At 36.0% G+C, this 23,815-nt stretch overlaps 1 protein-coding gene across 2 annotated transcripts; it reads left to right on the top strand.

Annotated features, from left to right (window-relative positions):
* Positions 1-1,079: 1,079 nt before the first annotated feature.
* LOC129255740 (uncharacterized) lies at positions 1,080-22,706 on the top strand. 2 transcript variants are annotated; one of them, XM_064096723.1, is made up of 11 exons: positions 1,080-1,310; positions 1,787-2,140; positions 8,535-8,900; positions 10,098-10,484; positions 11,192-11,566; positions 13,593-13,706; positions 15,107-15,154; positions 16,408-16,449; positions 19,440-19,484; positions 19,979-20,011; positions 20,510-22,549. In XM_064096723.1, the coding sequence occupies exons 1-11, from the start codon at positions 1,256-1,258 to the stop codon at positions 20,518-20,520; spliced, it is 1,830 nt and encodes a 609-aa protein (XP_063952793.1). In that variant the 5' UTR covers positions 1,080-1,255; the 3' UTR covers positions 20,521-22,549. The 2 variants fall into 2 exon arrangements, with proteins under 2 accessions (XP_063952793.1, XP_063952792.1); XM_064096722.1 differs by having other exon boundaries at positions 1,095-1,310; positions 20,589-22,706.
* The last annotated feature ends 1,109 nt before the right edge of the window (positions 22,707-23,815 follow it).

The raw sequence follows: 23,815 nt of genomic DNA, 5'->3' as shown, positions 1-23,815 counted from the left end.
AGCGGATTTTTTTTTCAATAGAGAAATTATGTGACTCTAGAATTTTTGACAGTTATAAACCATACAGTGGCGGATCTGGGGGGGGGGGGGGGCACATCCGGCCCATGACCCCCTTTTAAGAGACATAGTCAATACTTTTGAGAGTGAAGACCATTTTATTTTTTGGCTGGTCAAATTTTACGTGGGACAATATGACCTCCATTTTTGGGTGATTGTTTTTTTTTTTTGCTTGTCAAATTTTCCTAGGGAAAATGTTCCCCGCCCCTTTGTGAGATCCTGAATCCGCCCCTCTCTGACTGTCTTTACTCATATTTCCGACCGAGTTCACCCCTATGGGGTTCCACCACTCCCCAAAACATAATAGATTGTTCGCATAAGAAAATAAAGAATGTGAATTCAAGAGAAAAAAAGGGTTTTAGTCGTGTATGCTTGTTATCATTAAGTAATCAAGAAGTTAACTCTTTTTTTTTTTGGGGGGGGGGGGAGGTTTGTGAAGCAAAATTTACCAACACAAGATCTGGAGAGTATTTTCACTAGGAGAGTTTTGTCAGTGAGTTTCATCGATGGAATTCCTCCCAGTCAATCAGATATAATGGCTTCCAGTATAGCTTAATTCGGTTTAAATCACTGAAAAAAAACTTCCATCATAAATTGTTCATAATACGCTCTCACCCTGGCACTTCACCTTCCCTCCCATACATGGGCGGATCCAGGAATTTCTAAGGGGGGGGGCATTTTTGTTAACAAGCCCAACCAAAAGGGTTTTATGTCAGGAAAAAAATGACAAGCATGCACAATTCATAGAGAGTATACATCTCTAAGGCACAATTGGACTTGCGTGTACACGACATATTTCCCTAACAAAACGTGCCACACCCGGATCCGCCACTTTCCCCTTATACTGGCGTACAGATAGGGGTACTTCAGGGGCCATGGCTCCAAAATATTTTACGCCCAAGAAGAACATAAAAAAAGAAAACGACAGCAATAACAAGACAATGGGACAATGGACTTGAATGTTACATGTTTCCCGGGATTTCCCCTAATGTTACGTCATGCCCCGTTAGCATCCATTCATTTGATTACTCTAGCTTAGTGTTGACATAAATCGGGCATCATAATTCTTTCCTATAATGCACAAAGTTCAATGGCAAAGAGGAAACGGTACGGCGTCCTCGAAGCGGCAAAACTATCTCTTCCATCACACGGATAAAGACATAGGCATAATTATTCCATTTTGTAATTGGATGAAAGAATGGCGGCCATTTTCGTTTTTGGTCTGCTCCTCGTAATAAATATACCGACTTTCCGTAAGTATTGATTTTCCTTACAATTAAACATTTCAAGGTGGTTTTTCTCTCTTTCTCGTGCCTTATGATTATGATTACCAGAAGTATGGCATCGGATAGTAACGTAATCACGTTTCCATAACGACAAATGCATGATAGAGAAGGGCGGTGAATGGAAAATGGATGAATCTCATTTATCCATACAAATTTCTTTGTTTCAATTGAATATTTTATACGGAATTACACTTTTTTTCTCTTCCCAACATTCATGACAAAAACAAACATATTTAAATCATTAAAAAATATGGCAAGTATGGAATCCACGAAATAACCGATTATCATTGTCATCAATGCATTCTCTGCTAAACTCTTAGAAATATTATAATTTTTTGAATGATATAATGCTAGCTTGCTTTCGACTCTTGAAGAGAGACTGTAGGAATCCGAATACTGTAATGAGCGACTATTTCAAGGAGTTCGTTTTCTTGTTCTTGCAGACGCATCCACTGACATCACCCTGACGCAAGGGAATCCCGAGGAGTATTATACATTTAACAATACATGTACCCAACCTCCATGCCAACAATGCTTCCCGGCCTGTCCACCTGTTTCCATATCAAGCCCCCTTGGAACCACCCTCGTAGCTACATTTATAGATCTTCGAATCCCTGCAGATAATAAGATAACATTTACAAACCTGAACACCAGTGAGGAGTTGCTTGCCATTTCAGGGATATTTCAAGTCATCGATCCGATTTATGTTGATTCCTCGCAATTGAAAATGGAAGTGGAAAAAGTCGATGAGATCAACCTTCCTTACACGGTTTTTCAAGTGAGATTTTCTTTTATAGGTAAGCCGAACCCATGCATTTCACACCTTGGTGAAAAGGCAAAGGTGCTTGTTTTAATATGATCGTACATGTATGTTTAACAAATCGACTATGCTAGAAATAATAAAATTGATGACGAAGTATTTTATATTTTTAATACCTTTTTTGATAACTTCTTTCTAAATAAATAAGAGGATTACGCCTACGGTACACTTCATTTAAGACCAACTTATACCACTCGTTATTTACCATGATTTTCTTTGTTAAAATACTCATTATGATTTTCATTTATGTTGACACGTTCTTTTTTATTTTAAATGATTTTCTTGAAAAGTTTGACTGGCAGAGATTGCAATTGACTTTATTTATTTCACTATTATTATATTTTATATAATACATGTATATATGTTTGCAATTCTATGTGTTTTTATGTTATGCAGGGCCCCCTTGTAAAACAGTATTTAAATTACTGACGGGGCTACCCTGTTGAAATTAAACTAACTGAATAAATAATAAATGAATTAACAAAATCACTCAACGATGCATATTTATACTTTTGAAGTTTTACCATGAAATCATGTCGCTTCCGCTTTTTGTTTCAATCCAAACTATTCTTACAATTTGCTTTCTAAAAAAAAAGAGAAGTGAAAAACTGAACCGAACTTTGTTTATCCACTTTTCTCAAACAATATCACAATGAGTATTTCTATTTACCCAGAGAGTGAGAGAGGTCTGTGAAGTTATACACGTTCCTTATTCAAATGCATTTTTAATACGGAAAAGTGCATTTTGAATTAGGAAAAGAAGGAAAAGAGTAATTTCACTAAAGAAAAGTGTATTTTGAATAAGGAAAATGAATAAATTGCTAACCTTAATAATTTCGAAGAAGGAATAAGGACAAATGAATATGTAGCTATTTTCACATTTTGAATAAGGAATGAGGAATAAGTAGCTAACTTCACATTGTGGGGAATAATGAAAAAGTAGCTAATTTCACCGCCCTCCAGAGAGATAGTTAATTAAAGAAGAATAAAACCATTGGCTCAAGTCAGCTTCGTATGAGAACATACAAATTAATGAATATGATCAATGAAAGTTCAAGAACAAGTGGACAAACTATGTAAACAAATAAAAGCATTTGAATTTCGAAATCACTAATGCTATATATAGAGACCCTCGCATTGGCAATGTGATCAAACATTTTGATGTCACAGAAGTACAACCCCCACCCAACATCCATTTTCTTAAGATATTACAAAATTATGCTGTATTTTATGGAACCCCTATAACAAATGTCCTCCCATATAAAAAGAAATACCTGATCTATGGACAGACATGATAAAAGTTGAAATTTATGTTAAAAAAAGTAATTGGTGAGTTGTACCACTGTGACATACATAACACAAATTGGCTTTATTGCCAATGAGAGGATGGCTATATCATTAGTGATTATAACAGTCAAATGTTCATAACTTTCTTGTTATTTTTCAATTTTTTTTCTTCAAACATTCATTGAATCGTTTCCTTATTTATTTTAATACTTCCTTGAAAAAAAAATGGTGACATGACAAATATGCCCCTGCGACATTTGATCGGGTTCTAATCTCTCAAAGGGCGCAGGGTAAGAGCTAGGATTGCAAATGAGTTTTTGGTTCAGAACAATGTAAAGTTTTGGAGGTTAGATTTTAGGTTTGGCTTAACGTGCAGCTTTTCCATCGGAGCAATTGTCGCCAGAGCAAATGTCATGGAACCGAAAAAATAGATGTTTGAAATGAACTCTAACGGCAAGAAAATACCCCAACGTAATCACAATTATACAATAATAAACTATCATTTCTTGTAATGCTAATATACAGTAAATGAAACGCTGATCACTAATGAAACTAAATAGCGTGAAAGATAATAAGAGAGTGAAGAGAGAAAGAAAGAAGAGAGAGAGAGAGAGAAACAGGGGGAGGCTACCAATACAATGAGGTATGACTTTAAATGCAGGTGGAAAGCGACAATGTACATGTATCCCCCCCCCCCCCCCCCCGCTCCGCAAGTTTTGAGTGCCACCCATCATGGTCAAATGTTATTTCAGGTCAAAAACTTTGAAAATTTATATTACGCCCTAATTAAAAGAAATAAGTCTTCTCATTCCCAAAGTTTGTATGAATAAAGGAAATATGTGCTTATGTGTGTCTTCACAAATTTAATTATATGCAAAGGATAACTAGAAAGGAAAGGTTGATTAATATTTCATTTTTCGATGTTTAAGCACATTATTGCTTATAACGACAGACATTCTTCTGCAGTTATATAGTATTGGATGAACTAATTTATGATTATACATAACTAATTTTACCTATTTTGTATTTTTTGTTGTACTTTTATTTTGTTGTGAAGTTTATTTTTAGTTATTTTTTGAATTATTTCCTATTTTATTAGGGAAGGAAAGTTGTAATACATATGTTATATTACAAAAAAATATTTTGACAAGTTTTATGATCGATTATGAACGCAGAAACAAACCAACCCTCCCCCCCCCCAAAAAAAAAAAAAACAGTTAGATGTCACCGATTCAACATAATTGCTTCAGACTGGATTGTGTAATTTCACACGTTAGGTTTTAACTTGATATCATAAAAACCAGTTAGAACAATAAACGCTCCAAAAGTTCACATTTATCTACTCTTTATTAAATGATACAATAGCAAAAATTGTGACCAGCAAGACAAAATTTTAATTGGATGTTTGATACATTGATGACATACAAAAGTAAATAAAAATAGATCCATTGGTATGTGAACCGAAACATATCTAAAGAAGAGTTCCGTTTCATATTATGTTAGGCTAGTAATCATAGATGTCTTGTCTTTTTTTTTTCTCTAAAATGCATTTTTTTCCAAATCATTTTGTCTTATTTTATAAATACCCGGGTATGACTCAGAGGTTTCGGGACTTTATTTTGCTTTTTATATGATTAGAGAATATCCAAACACAAACTTCATCAGTTGGATCGTTGTTCTTACTCTTGATCAATCTGGGGGGGGGGGGGTTCAGCACCATGATATGAGTCTATTTTCATCTGAATGTTTTCCACAGAACATTCCTGACACTTTTACAAAAGATTCAATATCTATGTAATATAGGCAGCTCCAAAGAATTTTTAACAAAGAACTTCAAAATTCCCCCACCGATTGTTCTTCATAAAGGCATTCGTCACATTCCTAAAGAAACTTTAAAGTGCCATCGACTTAATAAGATTACGAGATATTTTACCTTAGCAAATATTATATTGACACGGCGAAATACGTTCTTTCCAAGTCGACTTAAAGGAGAATGAAACTCTTGGAGCAAGTTAGCTTTTGTGAAAGCAGAAAAATTAAAGAATAAGATCAACAAAACTTTGAGTAAAATAGGACTAGCAATAAAAGAGTTATGAGCATTTGAATGTCGAGATCACTAATGCTATGGAGATCCCCTTATTGGCAATGCGACCAAGATCTGTGATGTCACACACGTACAACTCTCCCATTCGGACACTGAAAATATACCCCAAAATATCTCTTTTTGCTCATTCTAATCATATGACAAACGATTCATCAATGATATAATGTTGTGAAACCTCTGTACTTGTCATCTCATAAAGAAAACACATAACCTTGTGATAGACTCTATAAAAGTGAGAATATAAGTGAAATAAGTACTAAAGTAATGAGGGAGTTGTACGTGTGTGATATCACAGATCTTGGTCGCATTGCCGATGGGAGGATCTACATGGCACTAGTGATCTCAATATTCAAATGCTCATAACTTTCTTATTATTCATTCAATCTTCCTCAAACTTTCAACAATATGTTTCTTTGATTTTTCTCTTTGATATGGATTCAGCTAGTTTCAAGGGTTTCATTCTCCTTTAATGTCGTCATGGCGATGTACATTACGTGCCAATTTGTTATATTGTTGTCAATATGGTGAGATATGTGTCTTGTCAATTTGACTTATAAAAAGTAATGCATTAACATGGCAAGTTACGTCCACCACATATCTTGTCATGTCGATAAACAACTCTTCATAAGTCAACTTCGTAAGATAACACATCCGATCACGTTGACATAATTACAGTATAACGCCAACTTGCATGGTTAGATTACCTATGTCCTCATGTCGACATACAACATTTTATAAGTCAACTTTGCGCGATAATGTATATCTCGCCATGTCAACATGCAACTTTTTATAAGTCGACTTGGCGTGAAAATGCATCTCGACATTTTGACATAATTACAACATTATGTCTACTTGGCAAGATAGTCTCACTACCTCGCTGATGACTCTTTAAAGCTTCCATACACGCCACGTCATGTCACAGTTTATTTTTGCAAAAGGCAAAATGGAGACTAGTGCACCTGCTCATCTGTAGAAATCGAGACAATAAATGTTCTCAGCGTGCATAATATGTCTGGCTTACAAATGAGAAGGTGTGTTGGAGAAATATATTGCAATCACATAAATATCCGTCTTTACCAGTGTGGTAAATGCGCAAAATATTTTAGGGTATTTTTTTTGGTTTACTAGTCGTATGATGGACACCCCATCAGCAAATGTTGTTTTTCGAAGGGGTCCCCAAAAAACGTACATGTGCTGATCCAGAAATATTATAAAGAACGCTGTTGCAGCAGGCTTGGTAGCGGTACATACAGTAGTACATGAAGTACTAGTAGTAGTAGTAGTAGTAGTAGTAGTAGTAGTAGTAGTAGTAGTAGTAGTAGTATAGTAGAAGTAGTAGTTGAAGTAGTAGTATAGTAGTATAGTAGAATAATCGTAGTAGTAGTAGTAGAAGTAGTAGCAGTAGAAGTAGTATTAGTAGTAGTAGTAGTAGTTATAGTAGTAGTAGTAGTAGTAGTAGTAGTAGTAGTAGTAGTAGTAGTAGTAATGATAGAAGAAGAAGAAGAAGTAGTAGTAGTAGTAGCAGTAAATGTAGTAATAGTAGTAGTAGTAGTAGTAGTAATAGTAGTAGAAGTAGTAGTATAGTAGTATAGTAGAATAATCGTACTACTAGTAGTAGTAGTAGTAGTAGTAGTATGATTAGTAGTAGGATTAGAAGTAGTAGTAGTAGTATAGTAGTAATATAGTCGTAGTAATAGTGTTGGTATAGCAGCAGCAGTAGTAGTTATGCTAGTATTAGTACTACTACTATTAGCAGCAGGTATTAGTAACAGTAGTTGTAGTATTGGAGGGGGTAGTGGTATGTCTTTTATTATAATTATTTTTAAAAGTTTTTTTTAATATTATCATTGTTATTGTTGTTATTGTTATTATAATTGATATTAGTATTAGTAGTAGAAGTAGTAGTAGTAGTAGCAGCAGTAGTAGTAGTAGTAGTAGCAACAGCAGCAGCAGCAGCAGTAGTAGTAGTAGTTGTTGTTGTTGTAGTAGTAGAAGTAGTATTCATAGTATTAGAAGCAACTATGGCAGCAGAAGTAGAATTCCAAAACATAATTCACAATTGAAAGAACAGTGCAATACTGGTATATACATAGCCCTACTGTTTTCAAAAGAAATATAGAAATACAAAACTCTATGAAAGAAATGCATTATAAATTGCAAGCTTACAAAATATCATCTGTTTCATTAATCATGGTAATAAATACTAGTAGCTAGATGTCTCATTACTCTAACCATTTAAATACGTGATTGAAATACGCATTAGATAAAGATATATTTACTTGAGAACGAAAGATTGAGCAATCTGATAGTTGACTCATTTAAAAGTAAAGTATTTTGATCCCATTTCAACCAATTTCATGGATATAAACTGAAAACGATTGGCTGGAAAGCCGCAAACATGTACACATAAAATAAAATAAAAATTTGATTATTATTAAGATCACACTTTGATCAGGAATAGCTCCATACTTTGATCGTATATCTTGCCAGTAGCTTTACGAAACATCCACTGTTTTAATTTCTTCTTTGGGGGCGGAGGTAAATTTACATATAGTTCCTTCATTACAATTGATCAAATGAAATTAAACATTATTTATTGCTTTCCATACGCATAATTTTTCAAAATGGGGAATCATTCTGTTAAAATGCGTAGGATTCCGGTAAAGGTGATCACCACTTCTAATTGGCGGTAACATACCAATATCAGAACTTTGGCCTCTATGAACAACTCTTCAATGACCTTAAAACATATAGTTTCAAAGGGACAAGACTATAGATTAAGAATGGTGTACGGGAAAACAAGTGCATGTACACATTTCGCAGTAAGTGTAACCGTGGATTTGCTATAATGGTTTATCACTTAATAATGCTGGGCTAATTTTTAAAATAATGTTTAATTCTTAGATTGATGTTTGTTTATTTTAATCCACAATCGCACTGTTTCTATTTCCTTCATTATTTCCCTTCCCGTATTATCTAGATCGGCTACAAGATCCGTTCATCCGGTCAAGCGGTGGTGCCTTTGCCCTATCCGACACATATCGGAACATCACCTTGCAGAGTGCCAACCTATCCAGCATGACAGACCTGGAGGCCGATCTCCACTGGTTTATCACAGCCACCTCCTACTCCTGGATCCAGGTTGATATCCTGGAGATGGAGCCAGGAACGGGTGCCACTGTCTGTATCTTCGACACCTTCAAGACCTATGGAGAATGGGTGTGCATGACGAACTCGGTATCGTCCACCTCATGGTATTCGTACGATGACGAGATCAGGTTGTTGCTCTCCGTCCGAAGAGGTGATCAGCCTGGTGCTGGTCTGACGGTGAAGCTGACTATCATTGGTAATATTATTACGTGAAAAGGCTTTTGTAAGAGTTTAATCATTTTTGTTGTCTTAGCTGCATAGCGGGGCGAGACTATAGGCGCCGCTTTTCCGACGGTGGTGGCGGCGGCGTCGTCAAATCGTAACCAAGGTTAAGTTTTTGAAATGTCATCATAATTTTTAAGTATCTGGACCTATTTCATGAAACTTGGACTTAAAAGTCATCAAGTACCACTGAACATCCTGCCTGAGTATAAGTTCACTTGTCAAAGATCAAAGGTCGTTTAGGGTCGATGAACTTAGACCAAGTTTGGGGGGGGGGATCGACATTGAAATCTTAATCAAGGTTAAGTTTTTGAAATGTCATCATAACTTTGTTGGTATATGGATTTATGAAACTTTGACGTAATGTATCACTGATCATCTTTCATAAGATTCGGGTCACATGAATGAGGGCAAAGGTCATTTAGGGTCAATGAACTTTGACCATTTGGTTGTATTTGTATGAAGCTTGGACATAATATGAAGTATCGCTGATCACTAGTCTTAGGTCAACGGTCAATTAGGGTCAATGAACTTATTATTTTATTATCATATGAATGGTTTTTTTTGTTAATAATCATACATTTTAGTTATTTTCAAAGTCTGCACTGCTGCTATATTGAATCGGGCAGTGCAGGCGAGACAACCAGAGGGATGACACGACACTTGCTCCGGTCTTAATATTTCAGGGGCATAGTGCTAGGGTTAGGATTGTAATCGAGTTTTTGTTTCAGAATGATGTGCAGAAACTAGTTTTGGAGGTTAGATTTTAAATTTGGCTTGACGTGCAGATTTTCCATCGGAGCAATTGTCGCCGGAGCAAATGTCATGGAACCCGGCCTGTGCACAAACGTCAAATAAACTGTTTACCGATTTGCTTGGGATGTACAGTATGTACTCAACCATCATTTATCAATTAACATGTGTACATTAGATTGTAAACGAACGTTTCTTTTCAAGACGGCACCGTATAAACGAACGCTTTATTTCAAGGCAGCACGCAATTTAAGGCACGTGGGGTTGCGACGGGTTGTTACCATGGCAACACTTTTTTAGTCGTCATTTCAATGTCTATCTCCAAACCAAGAGTTTAAGTTTGTAAATAGATTGCACTTAGGGTCCGGATAGTAGACCCTAAACCCTAGTAAAGTTATGTTCTTTCGCTTTTCAACAGATCATTTAACATGGAATGGTCAGTCCCTGACCATACCATCGTGCAACCCGAAAGTGACTCTACAGGAAGCAGAAACCATCAGATTTACTTCACCATTCTTCAATCAATCTGTTGAAAATGTAAAATACCAGTGCAGGATGACATTCACCAACGAATTGCAGCCAGCCGGCATTCAGTATCATCATCTTGATGTCATAGACAGGGTTATAGTTCATACAAGAGAGTCTGGGGAATTGTTGAAACTCGCGGAAGCTACGGATATTCACACGGGCTCCTTGGATTCCCCTATCATCTCTGTGTCACCAACTCCAGATATTTCCGTTGACGTGAATAAACCAGATTACCAGGGGGCTGAAGTTGGTCTAATGGTGCAACCATATACAGAAGGTAAGACTTCTTCATCATATGAAAATGATGATAGTACTATCAATTGGCATCTATTAGACATTTTCGAGACGCCCTATTATTGTTACTCCGATTTTAACTCGAGCGGCCGAATGGAGAACGGAGATTGAACAGATAGTAGAGGGTTTTCGCATTTACTACGGAGTCACTCTCTAAAACGCACCAATTCCATTGAAAATGCAAGTCAAATCACAATGGAGGGCTGAGAGGCTATTGTCGAAAGTTTGTGGACCGGGACAACAGCGTAGTCTCTTGACCCTTGTTCATCCGGTGCAAATCTTCGGATGATCTGCTGTCCCAGTCCACCAACTTTCCAGCTCTCCATTGTAATATGACTTGCATTTTCAATGGAATCAGTGCGTTGTAGAGAGCAGCTCCGTATATAGTAAACGCGAAAACTCTCTAGATTCGGAGGAACGAACAAGCCGCTCTTTGATTATTGTTATTTACATAATGAGGTATACAGAAACGAACGGTATACACCAATGACTCTATAATCCCATTGTCAAAATGGAGGAGGGGTCTGCGTTTTGGAAATTTCATCCTACTTTAAACCCATGGAAAGAATGAAGCACATGAGCAACCAAACATCAGCAGTATTTTTGTGTTTGGGAGAAAAAATGAAAATGAATGATCGTTTGACCATGTTGATTAGAAGATAAGCAGATTCCAATCTTTCTTATCCACAGACATACTGAATGTAGGTCCAAAACCTTTGTCATCCTTCGGCCTCGCCATGGAACTTGATAACGCCTCATTCCAACAGGACTTCATCTCCCTTGGCTACCCGGTTCTTCCCAATGCGGTCATGAACTTCAAATGGCTGTTCGACAATCGCGTCACTGGTACGGCCATCAAAATTCAATTCATCGATTTTGATATCGGTGCGGCCACCCTTTTTGGCCATGTAGCAGAGACGAACCCACCTCTATGGCAGTTGACAGGATCAGGGATTCCAGACGATATCCTCACAGACACGACGAGACTGACGCTCCTGCTGCAATCGGATTCCCAAGGCACATGTTGCAACAGAGGGATTTACTTCAACTTAACACTGATAACAAGTATGATCAATCATTTTGTAATTTCAGTACAAATTAAGAGCGGGGGCATTTCACCAACAATTTATTATCTGACGAGTTGTCAGGTTCGACAACTTTCCTTCATTTTGATTGGCTAACAAACACAGGCGTCCGGCTGTTGTTACGGTATTACTATAGGATAAAACTGACTTTTTATCCAACATCCGACAAGTCCTTTCACACGAAACACCGCCGGGCGATTCCATACGTGTCACACGGGACATTTTGACAACAATTTATAGTCTCTTTGCTGAATGCTTGGGCAATAACACTTTCTTTCATGTCAATGATAAAGTTAAAGCGGGTAATGATGTGAAAGTCTGATAACCAACAAAAAATGTTTGAGTACGGTTGAATTAAAGGTGAAAATGTCCCGTACGACATGCAACATTTTCCCCCCTAATTCATCAATGGAAAACATATTTTTGTTGGTTGTCATTTTTTACATGACTACCCAGTAGTACTTTAATATTACCACAAAGCGAATGAAGCACCTGTTTGTTTGGACAGCAGGTTTAAAATTTTTGTGAACATTGCTGATTTTTCTAGCATGGAATCCCGAAGATTATTCAAAAAATTATAATATGAATGAGCAAGTACTTATTTTTTTTCAGTATATAATATGGTCTTGACCGCATCACTGAAAAAATTGACTGAATAAATAAATCTGGAAAACAAAGAGGTATACAGACGCCATTTCCCCCCTTTTTTGTTAAATGTGTGAACATCATTTAGTTGAGTCTTGAATGGTGTCAAATCAATAAATCAGTGAATAAAATAATGATGAGTTTTCAATACATGTTCCGATAAATTCATATTGGCATTTGTCCTCTAAAATTAAAATTACACTTTCGATTACATAGCACTTTGATTGGAATGGTATAGGGCTATGCCTAGATAATACAGATATTTCTATCAACCATTGTTACCAATCAGGGAATTAAACTTAAAAGTAACTGGCAGGAGCATATATAAATCAAGACAGTGTAAGTGGAATCGAAAGGGGGTTTTGGGGAAAACGACGTTTGAAAAGATAGGCGTATGTTAAATAGATATTGACGACGCTGCGGTGTTATAGGCAATAAATGCGCATGTTTGACAAACCCAACTTAATATTGAATTTATATAAATGCCATTTGGACATGCATTCCCGACAAAAAGATTTAAATTTCTTCAAAATAAATATATTTTGCTTTCAATTACAAGTTTTCAATCTTTGAAACAATCCAACACATTATGCTTGTTAGAAGTTAAATAGTAGGAAAATCACGAATTCTATACACAGAATAAATATAGCTCTCGTATATATACCAAAAAATGACAGTAATGTTTGTTGATTTAAACACATTACACTATTAATCTAATCATTAAACGACTGATCTTTGCGAGTGATACAATAAAAGTCTAATGAATGCTTAATTTCCTCGTCCATAATAGAAGTAATTTGTCTGTTTTATTACAGTTATCTTGTTAAGCATTGATTTTAGGGGATATCTATGTTTTCGTCACGTTAATGGTTATAGCAAATCGAAACGTCTCTTTCAATTTTTGAAAGTTGACTTCTCAAAAACAGTTTCACTTGAAGACTCCCGCCTTACGCATTTTACCGATAATTTGAACACAAAGCACTGCAATCGGAATCCCAAATGTAGCTGTGATTTTATTTTGTTATAACAGTACATGTATATAACAATCAGGTCCGATCGGTTTAGTATATGTGACATTAGTGATAACAAAATGGACAAAATGATCATGATGAAGACAAAGAGATTTAGGCTTATTGATTGTAATATTTCAATGCGCCCTGTAAAAACCCCGAGGTGTTAATATTACACCCTAGAGATGAACATAACACCAAACAGTGTAAAAGTGATAATCAAAGGTATTGAGCACCACAAGTTTAACACCGAATAAAACGTCTGGTGTAGTTCCTTTATGTACACCGGTCAAAACTACAATTATTGCTTTGTGATCTCCTAATAAATTACTGTATATGATTTTCCATCAGTGATCGATGAATGTTTGAGCTCTCCTTGTCTAAACGGAGGAACCTGCACCGACGAGTTCGAATCATTCCGATGTCACTGTCCCAACGAGTATGAAGGAGACTTGTGCCAAAACCGTAAGTTTATAACGTGAAGGAATGCTTATTTTAGGCATTGAAGTGGGAACATTGTTACCTCCTTTCAGATTGGCAAGAACTATCTAAATCTGCTTTTCATACTTTAGCGTTTAAAAAAATTAATCAGGGAGTTTTGTTCATTTGTCGACATTCTCTTAAAGCGAGCTTACAGAATAAAGCAAGAATTACCTTCATGTATATTTGTAAACCAAAATATTACCCTGACTATTCCAACTTATTGCGATCTGGGGCACTATTCGCATATACTTTTTGTTGTTGAAAATTTATGAGCGTGGAAACTTACCACCCCCCCCCCCCCCCCCGCTGCATAGTTATGCGATTGATATTTCGGCGCGGAGCGGGGGTTGGGGTTAAATATTGTAAATATCTGTACACGGAAGTCCCTTACAATATACAAGTAACTTGTGGATACTATCTTGTATCTTCTGACTCAATCCCCGAATTTGATGTTTAATACTAAAGTGTAATATTGCACTGTATTCTTAAAACTTGTTTTGTTGCCTAACATTTGCTTATAATGCACGAGGATAAAGTTCAATAACTTTCTGAACGCACAATTCCCTCTTCATAAAGCTATGTTATGAATCATTCTCACGTAATCCCAGTTAGTGATCTGGCAAAATTATCTTTTTACTTGTTACTGTTCACTTTGTTTTCAAAACTTGTTCCCTGATCAAATAATTGCCAACGATAACACTCAACACAGATGTCGAACAACTTTGAAAGGGGTCAAAATTAAATCTTTATCTGAAAGCAAGATATTATTCCCGTTTCATCACCATTTGTTTATCTTACACACCGAAATCCAAGTTGATAAGTATCTATGGCTTATTCTCTGTTAGCTTAAATATGTGTTGATAAAACTATATAAAACGTGACGCGTTATTCATTGGATCTATGACAGTTTAATCTGTAAGAATTTTGGACAAATTCCAAGACATGTATAAAAACATCTCTCTCACAGGTAAATCATCAACAACATTAAAAAAATATTAGAGATTTTTCATTTTGTATACATTAAGAAATTCCATCCTATAAATTATCATGATTGGTTATTGTTGATCAATCTTAACGAGATATATAACTTTAAAGCTTAGCTCTGCAGTTTCAAACGTGACGGAAACTCTTTTACAAATACCGACATATTTTGAGGTGTGGGATGGGCTGACACATATTTTTTGAAATATTTTTTTCTTGTTAACTTTGTTAAACTATTTTCTTTCAAATTTGACTAGAATTGAGTTTGTAGTACTGAAAGAGTTTTTGATATCGATATAACTAGAATTCAATTGCGTTTACCGCGTTAATTTGACAAAGAGACAAACGAAAAAATATACTTACACCATTTTAAGACAAGTATTACTCTATTATCAAAACAGAAATTACCACACAAAGGCCGATTCAAACGACGGATAGCTCAACTTCAGGTAGGAAAAGGTTTCCTAGTCCTAACATCCGTTATAAATGTTGTTTTCTTCACACTTTAAAAAGAAAATCTTTGTTGCCATACTTGGATAATTATCTTGAAAGATTTTAAGTAAATTGGCTTGTGTCATCACATCGAGTAGGGAAATTTCGTAACCCAACCGTTCGAGAAAACGGGGCCCCTAAATTCAAGAACGTAGGGTCCAGTTTACCCGACCATTTGCATAATGTGCTATAATTCTCATAGAACATCGAGTAAATTGGACCCGAATTTTCGGGAATTTAGGGGTAACTTCTCTCGAATGATAGGGTAAACTGGACCCGACGTTTCGGAAATTTAACATTTTCATGAATCTTCGGGTTTAACGATTGCCCGACCAGACGACATAACCAAATGTGATGACACAAGCCAGTAAATTTTGGATTGACTATTTATTTTTAGTTCATACTGATGTTGAAATGGCTATTTTCCATGTATCATCGACGATGGGAGATAAGGGTTCACAATAAGCCTTACGACAATGAATAAAAATTAATGTTGAGGGTACTGCTGATCTACTTATTGTTGTCACTCGATTTAAAGGAATTTAGATAAATTGAGTAAAATTTACAAAGCAAAATGCTGAAAATTTCATTAAAATCGGCTAACAAATAACGAAGTAATTGAATTTTAAAGTTTATCAACATTTTGTGAAAACAGTTATATGCACATCGTCATGAATATTCATGTGGGCTGATGATGTCACATCCCCTCTTTCCTTTATGTTATGTTATTACATGAAATCATAATTGTTACATTTTTTCATACATGTGTAAATAATGTGTCTCCATTATGCTGAAATAAGATGCGGCAATAAATAACCAATGCACTTAATCAGTTGTAAATCCAAATGTTTTAGTTCTTGGTAGAATTTGTTTTAATAAACCTAATTTCATATAATAAAATACAAAAGAACAAGTGGGGATGTGACATCATCAGCCCACCTAATGAAAATCCATGAAGACATGCCTAGAACTGTTTACCCGGAATAATGCAAATCTTTAAAATTCAATAACTTCGTTATTTGTTATCCGATTTTGATCAAATTTTCAGCATTTTGCTCTGTGAATTTTACTCTATCAAGATTTAAATATCTCCAGCCTGTACCATCCATGTAATTGTATTAATTACATTTTGATTAAGAATAGGCAACACCATAAAGATAAAGTCTTGTTACGAATTCTAAAGACATCGATGCTTATGTGTTTTTTTTAGCTGACATTACGACGATCGCAACACAGACAACGGATGTAACAGGTATGTGGATATTACACTGAAGTGTAGGGAATCGCAACTTCATGACACATTCCATAATTTGTTTAAATGCCGATGTGGCTATTAAAACGAACTCAAACTCGTTACAAATTGTTACACATTACCATGAATTTAGTAGAAAGGTGTACACGTGTAATTAGTGCCCTTGTGTGTAAGTAGCGAGTATTCGCACCGCCACGCAGAACGAATTCTATAGAACCATGTCTAGAACACAGCAAATGTGTTGAAAATATCCGTTAAATTCAAATGACAATGAACCATGGGTGTCGATCGGTATTCTTGGTTGGGGGGGATGATTGACACAAATGTTCTTGTGGATGGGGATCTTTCAACATTACCCCCACTAAAATCACAAGTTAGGACATTTGGGAGTGGTTGATATGCATGGTGTTCTTGCAGTGGCGTACCGTGAGTCACGGCATGGGGGGGGGGGGGTACCAGCAAAATTTTTGAGTCACTTAGGAGCGCGCGAAGCGCGCTCAGTTGCCAGGTATACTGAACTAATATAGGGACATTTTAAGGACAGTGCCATTAAACGGATATGTATCTCACTGCTCAAATAATGCGAGCGCGAAGCGCGATCTGAAAATTTTTGATATGCAGACCAAAAAAGGACATTATAAGCAAATTTTTGTAATCATGATACATACCTGTCTCGCTAAACAAACAATGCGAGCGCGAAGCGCGAGCTGAAATTTTTGTAAATATTTACCCCAAACAAGGACATGTTAAGGACTATATTTTAGGAATCCATTAAGAGTATACATATCTCACCAAAGTCATCTAATGCGAGTGCAAAGCGCTTGCTAATTTTGCTACATCTAAACACATGAAGCACTTTTTGTAGTCAATGTAATCATGATAATACGCATCTCACTCATCAAATATTGCGAGCGCGAAGCGCGAGCTGAAAATTTAGGATATTCAGACCTGAAGAGAGGCATTCTAAGGCATGTTTGTAAGAATTCACTAAGACCATACGATACGTATTTCACTAAACAAATGATGCGATCGAAAAATGTTGATATTCAGATCAGAAAAAGGGACATTTTAAGGACTGATTTTTAGGAATTCATGAAGAGCAGTCATATCTCACCAATCTACTAGTGCGAACGTAAGCACGGACAGGAAATGTTTTATATTAACACCTTAAAATGGGGCAATCACTTTAAGTAGTAATGAAAAAGAACCATATGTCACTACATAGAACAATAATAAGTCGAAGTGCGAGGAAATATATTTGGTGTATATTGACTTAAAAACGTTAAACAGACAATGCGAGTACCGGGAACAATGAAGAAATCTAGGCCTGAGCAAAATAAAGTTATGAAAAAATGTTTCTTATGTATTATAACATAACATTATAATGAACAATAATTTCTTCATTCCCACTACGTTTCTCTTCCTTTCTCCTCTTCCCCGTTTTTTTTTTTTGGCCAGCCGATTGGGGGGCACGTGCCCCCATGCCCCCCCCCCCCGTAGTTACGCCACTGTGTTCTAGGAAATTCTTTCATTATTGCAGTGTACTGTACTTATAATTTTTTTTGAAAATTCAATTTGTGTTACAAGTAAGCCTATTCTAAACTCATACGAAAGAAAAAATGACAAAAATTGTCTGGACCATGTACAAAGTGATCTGTTTATTGAGCATGATGTATACAACTTCTCTCTTAAAATCTAACCCGACTGGCGATATCTTTTTTCTTCTTAATGCATGATGATAAAATGCAGATTTGGACAAATTAAGACTAGCACAAATTACAAACTGTGTGGCTTCTCGTGCGCCATCGGGCTTACCGTCATTCCTTAGACGATTTTAACATGTTTTAAATGCTTTATAAGTGCATAAAACAAAAACAAACAAAAACAATCGAAACTCTACTGTCATGTTTTGATATTTCTCCAACATTTTCTTGAACCATCAGTGTGTAATATCAGCTAATTATGTGATAAAATGAAATTTACGTACCGCATGAGTGTGCTCATATAGAATGCAAAACTGTCATCCCTTTCCAAACTCAAAAGAGATTTCTTTTTGCCAAAATAAGAAAGAGCCAATCAAGTTTAGTTATTCAAGTCCATAACAATAACAAGAATAACATGGGGAAAAAATCCGATGTTCATATCCGAAGATACGCTTTAGAGAGAAATGAATGATTATTCTTTCTAAAACCATTAATTGATTTCACTTATTAAAAATTGTAAAAATATGATCATATTACCACTGGTGGGATGGAACACCCTATCAACAAAAGTTGTTTTTCGTCGGGGTCCTTTTATGTCATGTGTTAAAAAATATCATATACGTAAACATTTCATTCTTTTTCATCTTGAACCTCCACCCATCTGTTTAAAAGAATGTTTTTATTTAATAACAATATACACAAATTGCGAGGGAAACAAACTGATTGATGGCATACTATAATCATCACTATAATCATCATGATCAAACCTTTACATTTTTTCATCATCATTATTATTAATTTTCTACCCTAAATTATTGGGGGGGGGATGATAATACAGGCCATCCCCCCACTTGAAATATTGGGGGGGATATATCCCCCCCATCCCCCCCCCCCCCGTGATCGACACCCATGAGAACAGCTGTGAGGCCTTTTTCGAAAATTAGTGAACGGGAGCAGTCCTTCCTTAGTTTTGGAGCCGACAAAAAAATGCAAAATTATGTCGTTTGTCCATGCAAAGTACAGGACGAAACTGCTGTATGGATTCATCACTTTTCGACAAAGAGTTCTTTGTTGGTTATTGTCATGAAGGGCATTTGACGATAAATTTTCTATGTTCTTGAAAGTGTTCTGCGTCCCGGTGCAAAAACTCCCTAGTACAGTCATGTATTTGAAACATCCACCTCCGGAGAGCTAGAGGGGTGAAGAAAGGTAGAAAAGGTGAGAGAGAGAAAGAGAGGGGGAGAGATGGAGACAAAATAACCGAATTAGTTTTTCATTCGATTTCAGATTTCATGACGCATGACCCAACTTCGAAGACTACAACTCGCAGTGGTAAGGAACCATTAAAGGCATTATTGACTTTGAGTGTGTGCTGGAGAGGTGTAAAAAAAAAAACACTGCTTTTTAAAATGTCTTATTCCTTCTCCTTATACTACAATTCCAGGCAGTGATAAGTAATTGAATAGAGTTTGAAAAAAGTTTGTCATGTTGAGGAAAAATCGAGATCTAAAAAAAAAAAACCGAGGTCCAAGCATTAACATGAGGTTTTTCATTTTCATAAATAAACTTGAATTCTGACAAATGTCAGTGTTGTTAAAACAAAAAGCTTAGTCTGTGTATAACCCTGTCCCTAATTATTTGGACCATTTTTTTTATTCATTCACAGCTGTATGATGGATAAAACGGTAGGATTATTTTTTATCACATTGGCTGTATCGAAGAAAATTCCTACCGAAAGCTCAGTTTTGATACATTATATGTATGATATTATTTGATTTTCAGGGATTCTTACAGTATCACTTTCCTTATTTCGATTTTTTTTTCAGAACCAACTTCTACTATGTCACCTACTATAAACGGTAAGCATCACATGATATAGAAAAGGGAAAAGAATGTTTTGAAAATATATATTTTTTTTTACTTTTCATATCAGACGCTGATATTTTGAGGTCTATCCTGCTGGAAAGAACAGTGTGTTTATGGTGTTTTCACAGTATGTTCTTAGTGTGTTCACAGTGTGTGCCTATTGTGTTCACAGTGTGTCCCCAGTGTGTTCAAATTTGTTCACAGTGTGTTCAGATCGTGGACTTATTTGAAGATGTGAGTCACACTGTTATTTTAATGCTCAGATCTTTTTAGTGTAAACACTATTCCACACTGCGGACACCTGTTCAGTTTGAGTGCAGTCAATCGCTTTAATGATTTTTACGATTGAGATATTGCTTGTGCTATACACAAAAAACATCTACATTTTAAATGTCTTATGATCTCTATTTGTGCGATATTTCTGAAACATTTCATCCGCGGCCTGGTTATAATATTACCGATATTTTTTTTTCATTTTCGCTTTCATTTAGTTGTTCGATGATACTTCACCCTATTCATGCTATTAGATGACAGATGGATAATTAGATTTCAACAAACATTTCTTAACAGATGGCAAAAACACAGGAGAATCGAAGGATCCCGATGTACTCATTATCGCACTGAGTGTTAGTATCGTCATGGCCTTTTTCCTCATCGGATTCCTGATTGGCGTGGTGGTTTACCGAAGTCAGAAGCCAACGGGGACTTTGTCAAGCGCCGGCTCTCCGTCGTGCTCCCAAAACGGTCGATACCAAGAAGGAATGGAGTTCCCGAGCAGCAATGGTTCTCTTCCTCCACCACTTCCTCCAGGCCGACCCGATCCCCCTGGCTACTATGACACGATAGACGACGGGGCATGTAGGGGCAGCTATATAGAATTGGACCCATCCGCCATGGCTGGTGATGAATATGTAAAACTCAATGAAAAAATAAACAGTCCATACGCCACAAAGATTGTCAAGCACAATGAATGCATTAATGTCTCCCCCGCTGGGAATCGGGTACATATCAATAATTTTGCAGTTGAATGAAATGATTATTTTTTTCCAAAATTATATTTGAGAGTGATCAGAAAGCGCACAAGTAACATGATTTTAAGAGGAAATTATCAGATAATTTATTGTGAGAGGAATATTTTTCTTTCAAGTAAGAAAAATGGTCCCCCAAAGGACAATCTGAACTTAAAAAGTAGGAGTGCAAATGAAAGAGAAGGGGTACCTCTACAAAGACAAAGAGCTGAAGAGAGAGAGAGAGAGAGCGAAAGAGAGAGAGAGAGAGGGGGAGAGAGAAAAAACATTATTAATGGGACATTTCTGAGATTGTCATACTTTCTATTTCGTGACATCATTTTATCGAATTATATTTGTAACCTATTCCGGTTCCCATGTAGCCCTCCCTCATGGCTGCTATTGTTTCTAGCAGTTACCTGCTTATTGAAACTGACCCCTGCATTTTTACCCACTTTACTATTGTACATGCTTCATTATGTAGTTTTCAGTCTTATACATTATATATCGTTTCAATTGTCACGCAAAAATGCACTCATTTATGTCATTGTTATTGTATCAATTTTTTTTCATTTGTTATTGATTTATGAATAAAATGCAGAAACTCCTACAAAAAAAAGAAAAATGCGCATCCGCATTGGGTTGGAAAAAATAATTGACGTGAAAGAATTTCATTTTTTGTGGCTAAGCCCACTGTCCCTCTATCCCTTTCCTGGACACCCTCAACATTTGCTACTTTTTCAGCTTCATGACATCCTATTTCTGATTCATCTTTCCTGTGTTTTTCGTTATGGGAGTATATTAAAAGTGAAACAAACATGTGTTTTAAGACCAATTTTAAGAAATCAACAAGTTCAATGTACATTTTCCAAGAAGATGCAAATAATTGCATTCTAGAAAAGCACCATTGCTACTATAAGCTTGTTTGGGTATGTTACCACAACAGAAATCCTTCGAAATCTTTCAAAAGCATAGTTTCATACTTTTTATAAGATAAACAGATTTGAGCAAAATGATTTGAACAATGGGTGATTTCAATTTCGGTGTTGGTGTTGAGACCGGGTGTTGAGAGCGTGAAAAGGCTGCTGAATCGATCTCCAACACCGAGCTGGTTCAGCTCACGCCTCTGCGCTACGTTGCTGATCATCTCAACTTTACGCGAGAACTTCTCGACGACGAAAGTAAAATCTCGGAGAAATTACAGTAAAATCTCAAAGTACAGAATGCAAACGCTAACATTACTTAAGAATCCGAAAGAGTAAATATTATTGCCAATTAAAATGTATAAGGCTCGGATTTGCACTCATCTTGTCTGTAAAAATATAACTTTAGGGGGATGTTTCATCCTGTTCACCGCCTGTTCGTGGTCATCAAATCACCAAAACCAAAACCCACACCCAAAACCGTACCGTATTCTACTATGTACAATTAACAAAAAAATATTACCCCTGCTGTATAAAAAAAACCATTAGTTCAGGAGTGTGTGAACAGACAATCACTTGGACAAGACAGGACGAATACTATAAAAAAAAAAGACACAAAAAAAAGGCACACACAAAAAAAAAAAACAAGACAGGACAGAACAGGACAAGACAGCAAAAAAAAAAAGGAAAAGAAACAAAACACACTACAAAACATAGACAAACAGGAAAATAAGAATAGCAATAGAACTAGACATTAAGGTGAGAAAAAAAAAGAATGTGAGAGGGAGGGGGAAAGAGAAGAAGGAAGACAATAAGAAGGGAAGAACAAGAGGTGGTAGCTGCTGTTTGAGTTCTGGGGTTTATACCCAAGGATAAGAATTTTCTTTAACCCTCGACTGAAACTTAAATGTCTTGGTTTGTTACGTAATGATTCTATAAGGGAGTTCCAAAGTTTGATACCTGTAAAAATAAATCTTTTATTCAAAAGGATGGTTCTAGCTCTTGGTGGATAAAAGAGCCCGGCGGACCCAGTAGGATAATGATGAATATCGACATTTTTAGTAAACATGGAATAAAAAATATTTCGAAGTTCATTTTTATCTAAATTATACATGAGTTTTCCGAGATTGTATCGATACAAGTCACCAATCTTCAAAATATTATATTTATAGAAAAGTTCGTCAGTGTGTTAACGAAAATCTGCAAGACAAATAATACGAATAGCCTTTTTCTGCAAAAGTAAAATTATGTTCAGGAGGCAGTCAGCACAATTCCCCCATGCTGTTATACCGTACTTTAAATGAGGCAGGATCAAAGTTGAATACAAATTAAATAGTATATGAGTGGGAAAGAAAAATTTTACTTTATTTATGATACCAATATTTCTCGAAATAATTTTACAAATGTGATCAACGTGTTCTTTCCAGGAAAGAGTTTTATCAATGGTTACCCCAAGAAATTTAGTACTGCCAACTCTTTGTAAATTAGTATTTTCGAAAATTATATTACCTGGAAGTTCATCTATGATATTACTAAAGAGCATATAATTTGTTTTTTGGAGATTAAGGGATAGTTTATTAGCTTTGATCCATTCAGATACATGTACTACTTCGTGATTAATGGTGGCAAGCAAATGGCGTGGATCCTTATGGGAAAAAAAATATTAGAATCGTCAGCAAACAGAATAAAGGATACATTATTGGAGGACTTACAAAAATCATTTATGTATATAAGAAAAAGTAGGGGACCCAAAATAGAGCCTTGCGGAACCCAACAAGTAACAAGTTTTGTTCCGGAGTGAAAGTTTTCGAAAGAGACAAATTGTTTTCTATTGTCTAGGTAGATCCTGAACCACTCCAAGGCTTTT

The sequence above is a fragment of the Lytechinus pictus genome, chromosome 3 (assembly GCF_037042905.1).
Source record: "Lytechinus pictus isolate F3 Inbred chromosome 3, Lp3.0, whole genome shotgun sequence".
Classification (NCBI taxonomy): Eukaryota; Metazoa; Echinodermata; class Echinoidea; order Temnopleuroida; family Toxopneustidae; genus Lytechinus; species Lytechinus pictus.
This window is presented reverse-complemented; position numbering and strand designations above follow the sequence as displayed.

Excerpts from the sequence above, each read along its gene's own strand:
- LOC129255740 (XM_064096722.1), top strand. The coding sequence starts at position 1,256 with ATGGCGGCCATTTTCGTTTTTGGTCTGCTCCTCGTAATAAATATACCG. Across the intron at positions 2,141-8,534 it reads AGTGAGATTTTCTTTTATAG|ATCGGCTACAAGATCCGTTC; the intron begins GTAAGCCGAACC and ends CGTATTATCTAG. Across the intron at positions 20,012-20,588 it reads TATGTCACCTACTATAAACG|ATGGCAAAAACACAGGAGAA; the intron begins GTAAGCATCACA and ends ATTTCTTAACAG.